The 20,167-nt window shown below is 26.1% G+C and overlaps 1 protein-coding gene across 4 annotated transcripts; it reads right to left on the reverse strand.

The window, feature by feature from the left end:
• Window positions 1–1,846: 1,846 nt before the first annotated feature.
• hts (adducin 1-like protein hts) lies at window positions 1,847–19,919 on the reverse strand. Of its 4 annotated transcripts, none has more exons than XM_089230727.1 (19): window positions 19,480–19,919; window positions 12,188–12,315; window positions 11,929–12,106; window positions 11,685–11,836; window positions 11,263–11,477; window positions 11,038–11,197; window positions 9,448–9,546; window positions 9,186–9,383; window positions 8,488–8,624; window positions 8,291–8,417; window positions 6,916–7,026; window positions 6,755–6,847; window positions 6,492–6,678; window positions 6,284–6,394; window positions 6,135–6,206; window positions 5,425–5,550; window positions 4,405–4,469; window positions 4,193–4,328; window positions 1,847–4,060 (listed from the first exon to the last, which is right to left on the reverse strand). In XM_089230727.1, exons 2-18 carry the CDS (start codon window positions 12,287–12,289, stop codon window positions 4,200–4,202), a joined length of 2,262 nt encoding a protein of 753 aa, XP_089086853.1. In that variant the 5' UTR covers window positions 12,290–12,315; window positions 19,480–19,919; the 3' UTR covers window positions 1,847–4,060; window positions 4,193–4,199. The 4 variants fall into 4 exon arrangements, with proteins under 4 accessions (XP_089086853.1, XP_089086845.1, XP_015379119.1 ...); XM_089230719.1 differs by lacking the exon at window positions 5,425–5,550 and adding an exon at window positions 14,272–14,324 and having other exon boundaries at window positions 19,480–19,905; XM_015523633.2 differs by lacking the exon at window positions 5,425–5,550 and having other exon boundaries at window positions 19,480–19,902.
• Between the last annotated feature and the right edge of the window lie 248 nt (window positions 19,920–20,167).

Genomic DNA, 20,167 nt, shown 5'->3' on the forward strand with positions numbered 1-20,167 from the left:
AAAGTTAAAATTTTCTATTTTGCAAAAATAAAAATTGCACACATAATATTGGTTTTTTTACACTCAAGAAAAATACTGGGGACATTTTTTTAAATGATACATAAAAGTATTAACTAGTTATCAAAAAACCTACTTTTCCAAAATAAATCTTAACCCTGAACTCATACTCGAATCAATTTACCCAAGTGGAACAGCCAAAAAAAAAAAAACACCTTAATAGTTTTCTCCCAAATGCTAAGATATCAATATTTTTAATTGATTCACATAAATTTTAAAAATCAAACAAGCAGTACCTACCACCCATATATATTTTCTAGTAAATTATAAATATACTATAAAAACCTCATTATAGTAATTTGCATTATTGTTTGCACTAAAATTAACTTAATTTAGATACTTTTAAATAAAATTAACTTAAAGTTAACACGTTATAATCTCAAAAAAAAAAGTAACTTATTAAGTTAACAGTTAATTTGTAAAAAAAGTAACGAGTTAATTAACTTGATTAAAATTAACTTAACGTTTTAACTTAATTTTAACTTTTAACTCGTTAATGCCCAGCCTTGCAATATACTAGTATAACCATATATAATATAAGAATTCTTACACTTTATATAAGTGAACCCCCAGCTGGATGCAGAACGTCTAAAGTTGACGTTTATTATCATATCAAATCAATAACAATACATACCAAATTAATTTTAATAAGTCTCTTAGTAGCCCATTAACAGGGCGTCTAACCCGCATGTGTTGTCTCCGTCTTGCACACGTACGACCTAGCAAATTATCGTTTGCTAGTTTCAATAGGGTATTGTCAGTTTTGATATTAGAATGAATCCACCTATTATCAAACTTTTAGGTAGCAACATTATCTATGTTCTCTCGTTGGTTTTTTACGATATTTTAATTTTTAAGTGAGTTATGAACATTTTAAAATATTCATAATTTACATACCCATAACCCACTTAAAAATTATAATATCGTAAAAAGCCAACGAGAAAACACAGATAATGCTGCTACCTAAAATTTTGATAATAGGTGGATTCACTCTAATATCAAAACTGACAATACCTTATTGAAACTAGCAAACGAACATTTCCTATGTCGTACGTGTGTAAGACGGAGACAACACATGCGGGTGCAACGTCCTCTTAAGCTTTGCCTGGTAGTTCACCAGCTAAATATGGGCTAGTTCGCATGCAAAATAATAAACTCTCATTTAGTTATAACTGAAGAATTTAGTCACAGAAACTTCTAACAATCTTTTATTAAATACCTAAATTATTAATTTGTAAATGGTGTTTAGTTTCAATTTATAATTCTTTATAGCAAATATAGTAAATTTTATGTAAAATTTTTATGTAGTATCTCTTGAATACATTAATTATATTTTTAATCATTACCCATAACCCATAATAATAGGTACCTAACATTAACGACAAACCAGTTATTTATCAGCTAAAGACTTCGATTTTTATAAATTTGACAAACATAACTGAATGATGAATTAAAGCTCTATGTTGTACATTACTATACCTATATAATATTACTTAATATGTAGCTCAGCATATTTGAGCAAGTATTTATATACAAGACAGAGATAAATTAATTAAATTAAATATTTTAAATAAAAATTTTCAACCCTGTATAACACAAAAAAAAAAACAAGCCAAAATTGTACAGATTTTAGTTATCATCACTTTATTATTGATGCGATAAAATTAATATATTAATTTCCTTTAATACATTTATAAATACATCTATATTAAATGATATATTGTTGATCGTTTTAAAAAAGGGTATTGGTGTAGGAAAGGATTAATGGTTTCAAAAAAAATAACAACAATAACTGATATAAAGCAATATATTGATGATACAGCTTAGGGTTTGAAAATATTTTAAAAATTTGAAATCAAAATAAAAACCAAAAAAGGAACACAAAAACAAAATAAATAAGTATAATAATATAAAATTTTTAAATTAAATAATATTTTTTCAAGCTTAAAATTAATATGATGAGTTTGTGTTACAAATGTTATGAATATTGACAATCAAGCAATAATAATAAATTAAGTCAATTAAAGAACGGAGATTTAATAATTACCATAAAATCAATATGCAAAGGAAATAAAATTAAAAATACAAAACAAACTTGGCTAATTGTGTTATTGCGATAGATACACACCAGGCGTTTGTGGCAGGCATAGACATAAAAAATTATTGTATACACCAATACATTTTCACAACATAGAAAGTTTAAGCTACCTAGTTCATTTATCAATAGATTTGTAGTACATTTAAACACAATCGTAATACACTATTTATATATTAAATAAATATAATATAATTACAAAATTATCTAAGCCTCGCAAAACAATCATAATAGAAAAATGTTTAAGGTTTTAATTTTTGTGCAAAAAAGTAACCAAAATAAAAAAAAACAGTTATGTGACGTTTATACGAGTGTATATAAATATATAAATGTATATTCCGATTGTAATTATTTGCAGACTTCAATATTGAACCAGATAATGAATTAAACGTTATAAATAACATTTTGATATATCTATAATTAATATGATTTTACATAACACTACCGTGAATATATATTTATATATTTTTTAAATAAAAATAGTAATTAAAAATCTTTGTAACAAATAAATAGATATAAAAAGTATAATTAATTTTTCACGATTACAATTTGTTAATTAGGGCAGTTTTTACAATTTGGCTGTTATTTAAAAATAATAGCAAATAAATGTCTACAAACATAAAAAAAAATGGCAATTAATGCCAATGGTCATATAATATTACAATCTAAGTGATGTATATTACAATAAATTAAATAGATGGTCTGAATGTTCATATAAATATATATATTTAGTATTCCTCTTTTAGAGAATGATTTGTATACAAACAGACAAGGATGAATGGCAACAGACAATTTGATGAGATAAAACTATATTTAAGTGCATAATATTATTTAATCTACTCGCACCAATTTCTTAGTTTATCTTATGCACAATGTAAAACTCATAATCACATTAACGGTTAAAGTAGTTTTAATATATATATATACATATATATTTTATCACAAACAAATAATTATTATTTATTTATATATATGAGTCTCAAATATCGTATTAGCAGCCATATTACAAAAATAAATTTAAATGCATAATTAATCTTTCCAAAAATCATTCTAGTAATAAAACAAAAAAACCCCATACATTTTAGAATTTTATAAGCAGAAGAAAATGACAAGTACAATATTTTTAATGTTTTAGTTAAAAATGTACAAAAGTACAAGATGCGATAATATGGTTTCAGAAAAAATGTATATATGGTATAATATAATGTAGTGTTCAAATAAATACTCATTTATAAAGATAACAGTTTTTTTTTTTTTTTTTTAAATAACCTGATCAAAATTGAATCACTATTTTATGTAACACATTAGCTAATAATGACTCAGTAATCTATTCCCACAGTCATTCATAAATTGGACATAAATAAATACTGAAGAACTAGAATACTAATAGGGGAAAAAAAACATTTGAAGATGTTAAAAGTAAAATTTATGTCATCTGGACATACTGTATACATAAATTGTTTGAAATCAAAATTTAATACATGTAATTGTTTATTGATAAATTGAATTTCACGAGTATTTTTAAGTTACTCTCAAGCTTATCTTTATAGTTTTTATAAATATAAAAAAAGTTTAAAATTTGGTAACAATAATTTCACAAGCAAAAAAAAAAAAAATTTATCATAATAATAGATTAATTTGTTGAATAGGGCCAAATCTACGTATGATATTAAACATAAATAGGATTACTCTTATTTACTAGTTACTAATTGCATAAGTCTAATGCACTTGATTAAATAAATATCTATTAACTTAACGAAATGAATAGACACAAGTGTCAAAATTGAAATTGTTTAGTCTGTCAAGTCCAAAATGATTAAAAGATGATTGAATGACTAAATGAGCTACAGACTATTTGTAGTGCTGGTTGACCAAAGCGGTGTTCGCCAAAGCGTATGTCTGCATATTCTAAAATAAAAAATTTAGTTAAAATAAATAAATAAAATATGTTTAAAATGTTTAAATACTAAATAAATTTAATCAGTTATGTTGAAAGTATCTTAACACTTGAGTATACACCACTATATACAATGTGCTTACACAATTATTAAGCTGGAATACTCTTCTTTTTTTCTTTCTTCTTTTTAAGGAACGATGGGGTTCGAATTCCTTTCTTCTTCTTTTTCTTGTCTTTATGTGAAGAATCCTCAGTGGACATTTCTTTAGTGGGTGATCCCTGTTATATATTAAGTCAATTTTAATTAAATGTATTTAATCTTTGTCTTTCAAAAAAATTAAAATATTTAAATTACCTCTTTACTACTTGAAAATGTACTTTGATGAGCATCTGATTGATCACCATTATATGTATTTTCTCCTATAAATTATATATTCAGTAAATACATTCTATATTCATATTTCAATTGAAAAATATGAGAAAACTAATCTTTACTAAATCATATGAAATGTATGGTAACAATCGGAGAATTTACATAACACAAGGTGTTGGGTAAAAAGATTTTTTCCTGCATGCAAATTAACTTTTTCACATTTGAGAAAACTTTGATTTCTAGTTGTTGAAGTTTAGTAAGTACATTATTTTTTATCTACAACATTATGCTTTGTTAACAATTCAAAAATTAAAAAGTTTAACACTTAATTCCTGAGAACAAAAAATGAAAGAATTTCCTAGTAATTCTAAGGAATAAATATAATCTTAAAAATAAAAAGTACAATGATATTATAACGTTTTTGAAAGAAATAAGAATAGCTTTTTAATGCCAAAAGCAAGTTTTTCTAGCCCAAATTCTGTAAAATAATTAAATCAGACAAATAACTTAACTGAAGGTTAATCAGATCCACAATGTCAACAACTTATCATAAAAATGTTAAATGAAATGAGGTTTAACATGAAATACACTATATTATGAATATTGATAACTAACTATTGGCTTACAATTTAAATTGTATATGAATTTTATGTTATCATTTATTGTTAGTATTAAATATGAAACAAAAACACAACATAACAAAATAATAAAGTAAATTTTATATCATTTCTGAAAATTGATTTTCAACAGTTACATACAATATTAATTAAAAGTGAAAAAAAAATGGTAGCCAAAATCTATTGATAACATTTATTTTTAAAACTGATTATTTATTTTACAATTTTACACCTTGCAATAACATTAATAATTGTATAATGTTATGGAAAAATCAAACAGGTTTCTGGTATGCTGTTATTTTAAAAATACAATTGATCAAAAATCAAATACATTATTATCAATATCCACAAGACTTTGTCATGGAGGAACTTAATTTGCAATTACTTGTTACATGATCACTTTTTTCACAAATTTCTTGAACGTTTACCATATTAGCAGTAGATGGTAATGTTATCCACATAGGTTTAATAGTAGTTTCTGAATTATCAATAATGTCATACTTGTCTTGTACTAGTTATTGAATACATAAATTCTAATTAAAATTTATGAAATATAGAAAGAAATAACATTTAAATTTTGAAAAATTGGTAAATTTAGTTTTTATAATATTCTATTTAACTTTAATTGAACAGTTTTGAAGTATTATTCAATGTGATAATTTTTTTATGCAACGTCAAAATGTCCACTAAAATACTACATTTAAATAACCTATTTCACTAAGAGGTTATTTTTTAAGTCATAAAATCAAAGATATTAAAAAACTGTAAATAGTTCCAATAAAAAAGGTCAAAGAGATATTTGACTACTCATTTTATAAATAAGAAATGAAAGAAACATGCCTATATATGCCCCATAATTACGCAATTCCATATCATTAAAGAAACATGATTTTTAAATCTAATGCTGTAGCAATTGAAAATGATACATTTGGAATACATCAGAAAATATTCGACCTAAATACTCCAGTAATTTTTGTTAAGTTAATTTCATAGAATCTTTTACTGGATATTATATAAAAAAAATTGAGTTGAACCAATATAAATTGCATTTTGAATTATAATTATCTAATTTTTTTGAATAGTTGATTATCATACCTTCGCTTAGAACAAATTCAGCTTGGTCAGGTTTCAGCACAGATTTTCTTTCTACTTGCAACACTCTAGCTTCTGAAACATTATTTTCAACAAAATTTATTAATTCTAAAAATATTTTGAATTTTAGTTATTTTATATTCTTTTATTACCTGCTCTACTATCATCTTCAGTTTCACTAATAATGAATGCTTCAGATTGCTTGGCTGGTGAAAAGTGAACACTGTCCAATTGTTCTTTAATATCCATTATTTGATCTTTGTCTACAAGTAAGAAAAAAAAACCATTAATAAATATCATTAGACAATACATTTTAACTAATATTAATACTCTAAAAATGAATTTAATTTAAATATTAACCAATTGTACTCCTTTCAACAGCATTTTTATAATATTCTATTTCTTCATCAGTGACAGCATCAAAAGGGTTCTTTGCATATGGTGTCTTATAAACAGTTGCGTTATGTTGAAAATTACGTTGTATTATTCCTTTAGATGCAGCACCCACCAAAATAACTTGGTCGCTGTTTGTGCTTAAGTTAGCATCCTATGTTTAAAATAATGTTAGTTGCAAGTACTTATTTTTTGTTTTACCTAATATATATATTTTATTAAATTAATACTTGTAATTTTTTTGCTTCTTCCCATGAAACACCGTCTAAAATTTGGGATTGAGGCCCTGAAGTAATTTTATCAGCTCTTCGATTTTCTTTAATCTTAAGATAAAAAAAGAAATCATAAGTATTACTTATTTACACAAATAAAATAATTGTATTGTTATTACTTGTTGTTGTAGTTTTTTGAACTCTTTTGGATTAGTATTTTTTGGAACGAATTGAAGAGGTCCTTCTATTTTAAAAGGCGTACTTGAATTTGGAGAAGCTTCAGATACCCACTAAAAAATTATTACTATTTTTTAAAAATTAAGTATTACAATTAACATAAGTTTTAATTAATAGCATAAATAATATTTTTATCTCAAACATTTATTCTTTTAATATAATTGTCAATCATTTCAAGAAATATTAAATTAATTTAAATTATTTTCCAAAAATAAAATAAAATTGCATACAAATTGTTACATAAAGTATGATTAGGTGTGAACCAGTATATTGAAAAATATACTCAAAAACACAACTATAATATTTAATGTGTATATTATTTTTAAGGATATGCATAAAAAACACAATATAATTCAAGCATAATTTATTTTTTAAGTTAATATTAACTTAAAAATAAAAGAGCAATTTATCTATGCTCACATATTATACATAAGTAATAGAATGATTAATATATTCAATAGAACAATACAAATAATTGAATTAATAGTTATATACTGACTACCATAGATCAAAAAAGAAAAGAAAATATTCAATAATCTATGATGAATACCACAACTATTTGACACGTTGTTTGAATGATTTAATTGAATCCGATGTTATGAGTTTTTTTTAACAAGTTACACCAGAGAGAGAAGATGAAAAACAATAGTATATATAAAAGATCTGAAAAGATAATACTATTGATACTAAATAATACATATGTAAGTATCTAAAACATAATTGTATTTATTTAATATAGAATAACACGAATTGTTTGGTGTGTGACACAATGGATAACCTAATTTAACAACATTCTATAGTTTGATATATAATCTATACATAATAAATATTATAATATGAAATTCCCAAATTAGTCAATCTTGGAACAAAAATAAAAGTATAGTTATTTATTAGTATAATTAAATGATGTGAATTAACATTTTCAAAATTAAATATATTTCTATGATTCAATAACAATAAAGTATAAATTTGTAGCAAAGCGAAAATTAATTACAGAAATTGTCAAAAGCACTTAAACTAAGTGTTATTCAGTTTCGAAAAGCCCAAATTTAAGGTGTTGAAAAATATAATCATAAAATTAAAAGTTAAAAATACTTTCTTAGATTAATAACAATGCAAAAATGTTAAGACACAACACTACTGTTAGAAATATTAAAACATTGACATTAGAATAGTATAAATAAATGTATAAATTAAATTATAATTAAAATATGACTTTGAATTAATTTCATAAATTATAATAATCAAAATTAAATAAAAAGTTACTCATTAAAATCGCAATTAACCAACACATAAAAATTATTTTTTGGTGTCTACCTTAGTGATTTTTTTAGGATCTGTCGTTCCAGTTTCAAGTACTTCTACTTTTTGGTACACATTCGGCGAATTTAGCCATTTAGTTCTATCAGTGGATTTGCGGCCATCATAATATTTTTTCCATTGCCTATTTAAAACACATACAGTCTTACAATATATTATTAATTACAGAAAATGAATATAAAAATTTAACTTACCCATTTTTATATAGCTCTTCTTCTTCTAACAAATATCCAAGAGAAGAAACTGCTGGTGGTACCTCAACATCATTACGTGGGCGGGGAGGTTCACCTTTGATAAGTGGTTGTCGGTATATATAACCTGTACGGAAACCCTATGAAATAAATTATTATTAAATTATTAAAACTGTATTTTTATGAAGATTTATTTATTTGGTAGGAAAAAAATTACAACAACTCATTCCCAAGGGATTTTATTTTTTATTTAACACTAACTTTCATATATTTTTACCAGTTAAAATTTTCTTAATACAAATTTGCTTTTAAAAACTTGATTGTCAGGTTAAGGGCTTTATGAACAGACTTAAAAATGATAAAAAGTCAAAATTTAACATTAATTAAATATTATTTTAAAATTAAGTCATTAATTATTTTTCTATTTCAGTTTTCTATCAAATTTGTTGTTTATTTTATAATTGTATTTTAACTATTTAACAATTAAACTAAAAGGCAAATTATTTATAAATAAAACAAATACAGTAAATACAATTACTAACTCCAATTATTAATAGAGCACATTACTTAGATGAACATCATTAAACTAAATGAGTGATTGTAAATTAATCGTTCTATAAATAGTAGATAAATAAGCACTGTCTTGGCATAATATCTTGATTGTAATTTAGTAAATTTAAATTATTTTTTTAAAAACATACTGCATTGTCTAGCATTCTCATAAGTGCTTCAAATTGAAGACCTCCAACTCTCCAGCGTTTATCTGCAACGGCTCCTCCTGCAGGTAAGGGGGAAGGCGATGTACCTTCTGGTGGAGACCTGGCAGCATCGTATATGAATTTGCATTGTTCGTCAGTCATTGTCACAATGTTATCTAATCCCACAGGTAATACTTTAAGCTGAAATATAATTGAGAATTTACAAATAAATTATCATTATAAAACAACTGACAATAAAATATACCTGTGTTTCACAAGCTGTAACAATATTATATGCATTGTAAAATGCTTCTTCTATTGATTCACCACAACAAACTGCACCATGATTAGTAAAAAATATAACCTAAACAAAAAATATTGAATAGTATATAACCTAGCAGAAATAATTTTGTTATGTTAATATTATTAGTTTAAGAGTAGACTTTTCAGGAATAGTAAATAAAGAACTCTATGGTAATAAACTAATGCAAACATTAGTAGAAAAATAGTTATGACTAAAGACCGGATTTATATTATGCATTTTAAATTGTAAAATATGCATGTAAAAATGCATTTAAAAAAAGGCAAGATATTATGAAAGAAAAAAGACAAAACATGCATACTAAAATTTTAATTTTACTAAACTTTGCAGAGATAAATTATAAATTAACATATATTATATATAAACAATCGTTTATTTTTTATCAAAATTATCGCTGATAATTAATTACTTTTTTTATTTAAATTTACATAAAAAATGTAGGTAAGTACATAGCATGTGGTACAATGTAGTAGGAATGTAAATTGGAAAAACAATAAATTATCAAAGTGTGTTCCATGTTTATTTCTAGAGATGTGAGCTTGAAAATTTTCAATTGAAATTTTTTTTTTCATTGAAATTTTCTGAAAATTTTCAGTTAGCTACATTGAAAATTAGATTAAATTAATTTGAAATTCTATTTTTTTTTTTTAAATTTGTATCAAAACATTTTTAATGAATGAAATACACTAAACAGTTTTTTTTAAGTAAAATATATTAAACAGTTAGTATTTTTATTTTTTTAAGTAAGTTGGTAAGTTTTTAAATTGTCTGTAATAAAAAATCTAAATGAAAAAATGTTTTCAAAATTTTCAGGATTATTGAAAATTTACAGCTCTATTTATTTCTGTAAAATTATGAAAACGATCTCTAAGGATGTACTTGTAAGGTTAAAAACTGTGTTCAACGTCAATACTAGTTATTAGTGCATAATTAAATTTGGCTAATACTTCCAGTGAATTATTTGAAACAGACAAATAGTTGAAATTACCACTGACACCTTGAAGTATTTTCAAAACTTCTTTTTAAACCATTTGTCTTTTATTTTCATTGAAATTATTTTTACATTTTGTCTAGATTATTGTACTATTTTTGCATGTAGAAAGTTCATTGACAGAATTTTCCATTTGTTTTAAGATTTTTAACAAGTTTACAAGTGATATATTAGAATTGTCAAGCTTTTTGATACTTTCAACAATACATGAACAATTTGTTTTAATGTAAGTAAGATTCAAATTTAATCTATTTAAAATTGATTAATAATTTTTAATGCTTCTTTTCATCTTCTAAGTTTACAATTAAAATATGCAAATATATGCAAAACATGTACTTAAATCAAAATATGCAGTATAAAATTTTGATATTTAATCGGTTAAGTAATGATATATGTACACTAATTGATTGCATGTATATGATTTTTAAAATAGGAACATACATTTTATATGCAATCTGGTCTTTAATTATGGCATTACAATATAAATAAAACTATGTAGATAAATAAATGAAAAAGAATATAAAATGTTAAGCATTTAATACCTTATTAATCGGTCCTAAGCTTCTTGCAATTTTTTCTTTTTCATCCGGATCTACAGTAGATCCTGGGTATGCATAATGTGAGACATCTCCAATCAATGCACTTTCTTTACTTATATGCAATAAGCCGCAACGTAATGATGATACGGCCAAAACAGGTCCTCTGTAAATGAATAATTAAGAATTAGTTTATGGAATCCAACATTATAATTATAAAAAGTAACATACACTTGTACATCGATAATAGCTTTCAAATCAGGTCTTGCTGCATAAATAGCAGCATGAAGTTGAAATGCTGTTATGTTAACACCATAATTAGTAGTCCCAGGTTCCATAACATTTCCTTGCATGTCTACTTTAATTAAACTAGAAGCAGTGACTTCGTTACATAAAAGTCCATATGGACTAACTAAAAAATGTTCTTCTTCTTGATTTAATCGAGCCTACAAATAAATTATCATCTATGACAATATTTAAAATGCTATGATAAATAATTAAAAGGGCAAACATTAAAAAAAAAAACCAAAACAGATATTATTCAAATGTTTGATTAAAAATATCTATTTGAATTCTTAGCCCTATCAATTTTATAAAACTTTAATAAAAAAATAACTATATTTAATTAGCAATGTTAATGAAATTTTAATTACAGAAACTTGGTTATAAATTCCTTGGGTCCAGCCATATAAGTCCATTAATCTGAATACTGCTGCTAATTTGCATCTGATAATTTTTTCACCTTTGGCATATCCCATACTTTCTACACCACGAATATCATTAATTGGAACCACACAATTTGAAGCTACAATCATAATTTAATTTTAATACAAGCATAAACAATATTGATCATAAATTTTAAAAAAAAATGTTAACTACAAAATATACAATACTAACATTTAGAACCTCCTGATGGACGCCCACCCATCATTTCTGAAATTTGTTGTAAAAGCCCAGCTGGAACAGAACCACCATCTTTCATTTGCACTTCAATTATTCTTTCCAGTTCTTCACGGAACAAACGAGAATTCATAATCATTTCTACTCTTTTCCGTCGTTCCATTTCTCTTACATCCTACAATATTACAATAAGCAGCCATAAATTAAAAATTTAACATGATATCAACGTAACTGACAAAATTTCTCTTTTACTTACAGCATCAATATCTGCAGGTCTCATTTTTCCACGTTCATCATCATCATCATTGGTATTTGCATACCCGTTGCTCTGCGGTGGTTCGGCTTCTATGTCAGCCATATTTTTAGTGTCAAAAATTACTCAACCTATTTAAACAAAAAATATATAGCTAATGAATATTATAATTATTATAATGAATACTTAATCATTAACAAATGTTCAACTTCAAGTTGACTCATAACAAATTATTAATAATTTAGATATTTAATATTAACTCAACCTATTTGAACAAAAAATATATAGCTAATGAATATTATAATTATTATAATGAATACTTAATCATTAACAAATGTTCAACTTCAAGTCGACTTATAACAAATTATTAATAATTTAGATATTTAATATTAACTCTCGTATTAATTTGAATACAGTATGATCATGATTTAAGGTAACTTTAAATATATCAGATGAATGACCTTGATCTGAAATGAGGTTTTTTCGGGACGTGATTGGGAGTACCTAAATACATATTATTAGATAAATTTAAAATTTTTAACACTTTTGGTGAGCACATGCGCAATACAACTTATACTTTGTTTAATGGAAACACTATTTTTTTTCTATTTACAAAAGTGACCAAATTAGCCAAAATTTGAATTTTTGCATAATTCGTGTTTAATGAAATTTTCATTTACAGCCTCTGGAAATAATAAAATAAGTGTGAAATAATAAAACATTATTTTTAGAGAATGATGTTTCGTCAATAGTACCAATTAAATGTATAACAAAATACTAATACTATAAAATATTAATACTGATAATAGTAATATTAATATTATAATAAAAAATAAAATTTATTAACTAAATTTATCTTATGAATTGTTCAAAGTTTTCGCCATTATTGTTCTAAACATAATTCAAGTAATCACCTCAAAAATTCAGTCAAAAAATCCCCTTTAATTTAGTCTTAAAATATCATATACTACCTGTATTTTGGTAAAAAATCCTGAAGATTAACAGATGGATCTGTATAAACCACAGAATTCAAATATCAAGATATCTTAATATAGTTTAATTTAATTAATACATTTTATTTTTTTATTATAATATTAATATTACTATTATCAATATAAATATAAAAATTGTTATTCATTAATACAATTGACAAAATATTATACTCTAAAAATAATGTTTTATTATTTTACACTAATTTTATGATTTCTAGTGGTTATAAATAAAAATTTCATTAAACACAAATTATTCATAAATCCAAATTTTGACTTACTTGGTCAGTTTTCTTTATAGAAAAAGACTTTTAGTACAAAAAATGTTTGAAAAAATAATCTATCTGAATATGTAGAGAAAAAAAATGTTTCCATTAAAAACATGTAAGTTGTACTGCATTTGCGCAAACCAAGTGTTAAAAATTTGAACTTAATCTGAAAATATGTATCTAGGTACCTACTCTCTATCATTTCCTGAAAATCCCATTTCATTAATATAAGGCTATCCACTTGAGATATTTAGTGTTACCTTAGATCGTGATCAAACTGTATATAAGCAGTTTCACAAAAGTTTTATGTATAACCTCTATTTAAAATGCATAAAGATGGCTAAATAAATAGACTTTTTCCATACAAATTATAATATAATTTTAATAGATTTAAATTAAAGATATATGCTTAGTAAGAATGATTGATAAAAAGTAAATTTAGCTTTTACAAATATACTTATGTAAATTTATATTTATTGAATACATAATTTGTCATGACATTTAGCCGACATGGGAGATAATAAATTAAAGTTATTAATATAATTATAAATTAGGAATTATTACGCTTAAAATCTAAAAATTTTAATGAGGTTGTTATGGAAACGTAGATCTATTATTATTAAATATGGGTTACCTAGGTAACTAGAAATAACTTAATAAAATTAATTTTGTATAGTGAATAGAGCTGGGTTATGACATCATAGTAATGCTTTTGATGTCATACAAATTTTTAGAATGACCTCCGCCAAAAGACATATATACATGTCAAAAATTCTATATATGAACTATCCACCAAAATACAAAATAAATCATAATTTAGAATACCTACCAAATCAAAAAAAAAAAATTTTATAGTCTTCAGGGTTGAACCATAGGTTGAACCTAAAATCAAAATATGATTTAATATTCCTAATACTAAAAAACATTTTGTATTGTATTTAAAATATAATGTTTAATGTAGATTTAATGCAATAATATTGATTATATAATAGGTACATACAGTAAACACATTAGGTAAAATAGCTACACAGAATTACTTATTTAAGCTGAGGAATATTATCAATGCTTACTGCTTAATGTAATATATTTTTTAATTTTCACATAAAATATTATGTTTTTTTCAGACTTGGATTACAAATTTAACTAAAGGGATTTATTAAACATATTTTTTTGTACTAATAATTATAATAAAATTTAATATTTATAATTTATAGAAACATTAGAAACACTTAAAAACCTAGCAAAAATGGTTTATCTAATACTACTAAGTATTTTAATGTCCATGATTATTGATATTTGATACATGAATGAGGTTATGATGATATTATTATTGGTACCCAATTATTTTTAAGTTGAATTCAATTTTTGTACTGATAACTAAATAGTAAACAGTAGGTAAATGATAAAATAGAAAGTACCTATTATGTTTGTTTTTATAATACACTTATGAATGATAATGTTCAATGGAATAAATGATCATTAGGAAATGCTAATATATTATTATTATACTTTGACCTTAATCATGTATAATCATAACATTTTCATTATCATTGTCTATAAACCTCCTAAATAAAAGTAGGTTAGAGTTCTAAATAGGAAACAACTTGTTACTAAAGTAGGTACTCAAATTAAATAATCATAGGAATAACCTGAGGAGAAAAATGGAGAGGAGGGGGCAACTGCACCCTTTAAAAATTTAATGGGGCAACGTCCAATTGGTATTAAGTAAATTTCTTCTTCTTCTGCTGGCATATATTACTCTTGAAGAGTTTTTGCCGCCATATTAAGTAAATTTACTAGAAAAATATCATTAGAAAGGCTGGGAGAAAGGCCTTCCCGAAGGCCTTTAGATTTGAAATTATTTTTTATCAAGAAAAGTATGTTATAGGTACTTAGAAAATTTCAAAATGGCTAATTTGTAAATCTGATAATAAGAACAATTATGATTTATATAAGTTAAGTAATTTATTTTTGAGAATTTTATAAAATATAATTTTGATTTGTTGAGATATTCTTAGATAATTTATCATCCATATAATTTTTATAATTTTTTTTTCATATATCTAACACTAACATAAAATATTTTTTTTGTTAGACTTTGTATACTCTATTTATACATTTTTTTTCCTATTCTAACAAGTGGGCTGCATGTGAATGTTTTCATTTTTTCATCGCCTCAACAAAAAATTGTAAAAAAACTTATGGCCTAGAAAGACTTAGTAACATGGATATTTCACATAGTGATAGGGATGAAATTAAAATTTTTAAAAATTTCACCAAATCTAGATTTCAGGCTAGAAAATCAGGATTTCGAATTTTGGAAGATAACGGTGGTCTAAATAATATATCTCAATAATTAGTAAACATTTCAAGTTTCACGTACCATTATTTTTGGAGACTAATAATAACTAAAATGTATTTTATGATATCCGAATTATATATTTAAAACTTCTTAATTGGGCTCGACAGTTGTATTATTATTAAAATATTATATATCAACATTTCGTTTATAGATATTAATTTTCTATACCAATCTCTACTATCATACAATTATTTAAAAAAATGTATTGGTAGTTATTTATAATAAATATTTCTAGAGGATATTAATTCAATGTTTTCAAGTACGAAATTTTGGATTCAATGAATAATTTGGATTTTAGAATCCAAAATCTGGCTCTACAGTAAGATTCAAATTTCGAACTTCAAACATCTCAATTTTCAAACTTTAGCAAATCCGGATTTTCTCCCATTACTAAGTTGACATATTGAAGACTTTTAAAATTAATATTGATATAATTATTAATCAGGATGATGTAGATTCAACAGAAAAAGGAAGAAAACTTCAATTGACATGTAGGAATTTTCATTTGAATTTGAATATTAGAATTTTGCAAGGTTATATTTGATATAACATAACTTTTTAATACTGTTATTATATTAATTATATTTAATTACCTACTTAGTAATAGATTTATTGTAATATATAAAATACCTATAATATTGGTAATAAATTTCATATTATGTAAATGTTACTGTGAATGTCCGCAGTTGGTGAATGCTGACAGTCGCCAGTTAATGACGTTGTACACCAAAAATATTGGTGAATGTTTGCTTATTGATTAAATTTGTGATTTTAGTACACGGTCACTAGTAAATGTCGACATTTATACAACAATATTGGTAAATGTTGGTAATGCCGATATTATTTAATCTAATTTAGGAATAACGGGAGGGTCACAATTAAAAAACAGTATCTTATAATATCTAGTACCTACCAATCGCTACCAATGTATTATAAAGTATTGTACAAGTTGAAAATGTTGATAAAATGTATAACACGTGACATTATCTATCAATATTTTGAAATTAATGTTAAGAAGACACTACACCTGCATGTGTTGTTTTCGTCTTACAAATGTAAAACATTGCAAAAAACAATTTTGAGCGGGCAAGAACCACGTAAGCTGTAGTTCAAGCTAAGCAACCAAATTTTCATGATTTAAAGAAGAGAATATTTACTGTGCAACATTGTTTTTAATTCTTTGATGTCACAATTAAAAAAGTTCTTATTGTTTAAGAATTCTTTATTTTTGAGTTTTTTTAATTTTAATAACTTTTTTTTAGTTCTGGTATCGAAAAAATGAAGACAATGTTGCAATGTAAATATTCTCTTCTTTATATCATGAAAATTTGGTTACTTAGCTTGGATTACAGCTTGAGTGATTCTATAACCCACAAAACAGTTTTCGCAATGTTTTACATTTGTAAGATGGAGACATCACAAGCGGATGTAGCGGCCTCTTAAGTTTATGCATACCATTAATAAGAACATACTAAAGAGTTATAATAATAATCTAGGTAGTTGCATAATTTGTTAATACAATTTTTGTTAAATTTCTTCACCTAGTTTTATTTATAATAAGCATTTCAAACAATTTTAGTCACACATATCTAATAATAAATAGATATCTACAAATTTAAAAAAACCTATAAACCAAATAACCGGGCAAATAACTAAATTATTTAGTTGTCAGCAGACAACTCAATTGGCCATAATTTGAGCTTATAACTGACGTTAGTAGCATTAAATTATATATAATTTTTACTACCAATAGTTAAATAAGCTTTGACCTCATATTATCTGAAAAAAATTTGTATTATTACTTATTGGGTAATATTACAAATACCTATTCATAATCTTTAGTTCATTCTTAATACTTATCTATATTAGGTATAAATTTGTTTTACATGGATACCATTGCCACTGATTACCTAACGCAATGAATATAAATCTATGTTAATATGATATCAGTTTAAAAAAATAATATATAAAGTTAATCATTTATCCTAATCTAAATGTATTATGTTGAGCTAGCTACCTACCTATCTACTACACTACTGCATGATTATTGTAATTAATTATTTAGCTGACTACCATATATACTTATTAAGATAAAAATTATGTACATGTTATAATATATTATAATTACCTAGATGTTTAGGAAGATGTTTACATACATAAGCTAAATGTTATGATACTTACATAAAACAATTACCTAATTCATTGTGAGACAACAAATAGATTAAGATTTAATAAAAGAATGTGCATAATGTATCTAAATTCTCACACAATAGAATAGAGAATATTGTATTATTAATATAAGAAATTATAGAACATATCAACTTAAATTTATATGTATTTTAATTGGTTTTCAGTAAGTAATATACAAAAAGTAATTGGTTATTGTCTAGGTACATCATTAGATAAAATTATTTTTAATATAACTATTGGCAATTCATGATTCATTTAATATTTTAATGTGCATTTATGTAATAAGTGTGAATATTAACAGCCATAGAACCATTAATTTACACTTATGTAATTAAATAATAAAACAATCAGAGTAATTACCTTGGTAATTAGGTACCTAAGTAAATTATGTAAAATAAAAAAGAAAACATTGAAATTTAATAATACATAGGTAAAAGAACAATGGGACAGATGTATAATTTATTCTACATTAAACAAAATATCTCGTATAGGTACATATAACAGTTAACAAGCAGACAAGTGGTTACAGTGTGTGATGACTGATCACAGAGCGACGCTTGAACCTAGATGATAAATATTTTTTCAGCGTCAGCAGGGTGATCGATCAAAAACCCTATACACGTGTCAGTCAAAACGGCAAAGATCGATTAAAAACAAAATCTAGGATTCGATGTCATGATATAAATACCATAATAGTCATAATACCAACAACGACTTTACAAAACACTAATATTGTAGCATAGTCAATTGTCTACAGATAATAGTTGTCAGACGATAGATTGTATACAAACAAGGGCAGAAATGATAACTAGTAAATATACAATATGCACATACCTTCGTCGTACGATATACTGAAGATATGGAAATATCACAATATTGGTAAATATCAATATTTTTTTACTAAAATATTAAAAGTTATTTAAAAACGATATTCTTAATAGGTACAATTTTAGTGACTAGTAGTTGTGCGGACACACCCAGACACGACTGTAGTATTATTATAATATCACCGAAAAAGGGAGAAAGAAATGTGCTCGTAAATCGGAAGCAGCGACCTGCGGAAGACGCGGACTTAATGCGCTGACGCTGGTCCGGGCCAAAAAATTTATGCAATACGATGGAATGAAAAATCCGAAAAATCTTCACACGCACGCGCAGACACGCTATGCAACGGAATTTATTTACACACACAAACGACGGCGTGAAAAAAGTAGGCGGCGGTGACCGGTGGTAATGTTCGGAGTGGAGGATGCGAAAACAAAAATTTAAATTATTAAATTTAAAAAACGGACGAATCGACAGCGGAGGCCGACGGCGGCACGGAAATTTACGCGCGCCCCACCGTCCCGCACCTCACCCAGTGACACGTTTGAGCGTTTCCGGGCGGGTTCCGTTCGTCCGGTTCGCTACTCATAACGTTAATTATCATTATTATTATTATTTAATCTCGTATTATCACGTCCGTTATTGGAACAGTGCACTTACCGCTTATGACGTGCAGGAACAGCACTTCTCCAGTCGGGTGGGAGGGGGTGGTGAGATCCGGATCGATCGACAACGACTGTGCTTCACGCCGTTTGTCCGTGAAAAGTGTTGCGCGGCGCTGGTGAATAATTCTCGTTGGAGATATTATGTCGTCGTAATTTGTCGGTTCGGTCAGGAGGACATAATATTATTATTCGCGTTCGTGCCGGTGGCGGCGCGGATAAAACGACCGGAATAAAAAACGCAACGCCAAAGACAAGTGTGCGGTTCCGCGGGGGGAAGGACAACGATTTACTACTGCGGCGGCGGCACACTGACGTCGGACTGTCGGAGGCGGCGTCGACTGGCCGTACGCGCAACACACTCACACACACACAGACGCACACTACGTACACTCTCAAACGGTCGCGCGCACGCACTGACACGCACACACACGCGGGCAGACAGACTCCGCAACGGTAAAGTACACCAACACACGGACGCGGACACGGACACTCGCGCACTCGCACGAGCCGACGACCGAGTTAATGACTCCAAAACACGAACCGCAAAAACAAATGGAATCCGCCACCGCCGCCGCCCGTTCGTTCGACCGGAGATACGCCCGCGCGTGCGCGCGAGTGTTTCGTTGTGTGCCGCTTGCGTGCGTGCGTGCGTGCGTGATAGTCGGCGGCGGAGAGAGTTGCGA

The sequence above is a fragment of the Diuraphis noxia genome, unplaced genomic scaffold (genome assembly GCF_037042655.1).
Source record: "Diuraphis noxia isolate RWA-SAM2 unplaced genomic scaffold, SU_Dnox_SAM2 contig0001, whole genome shotgun sequence".
Classification (NCBI taxonomy): Eukaryota; Metazoa; Arthropoda; class Insecta; order Hemiptera; family Aphididae; genus Diuraphis; species Diuraphis noxia.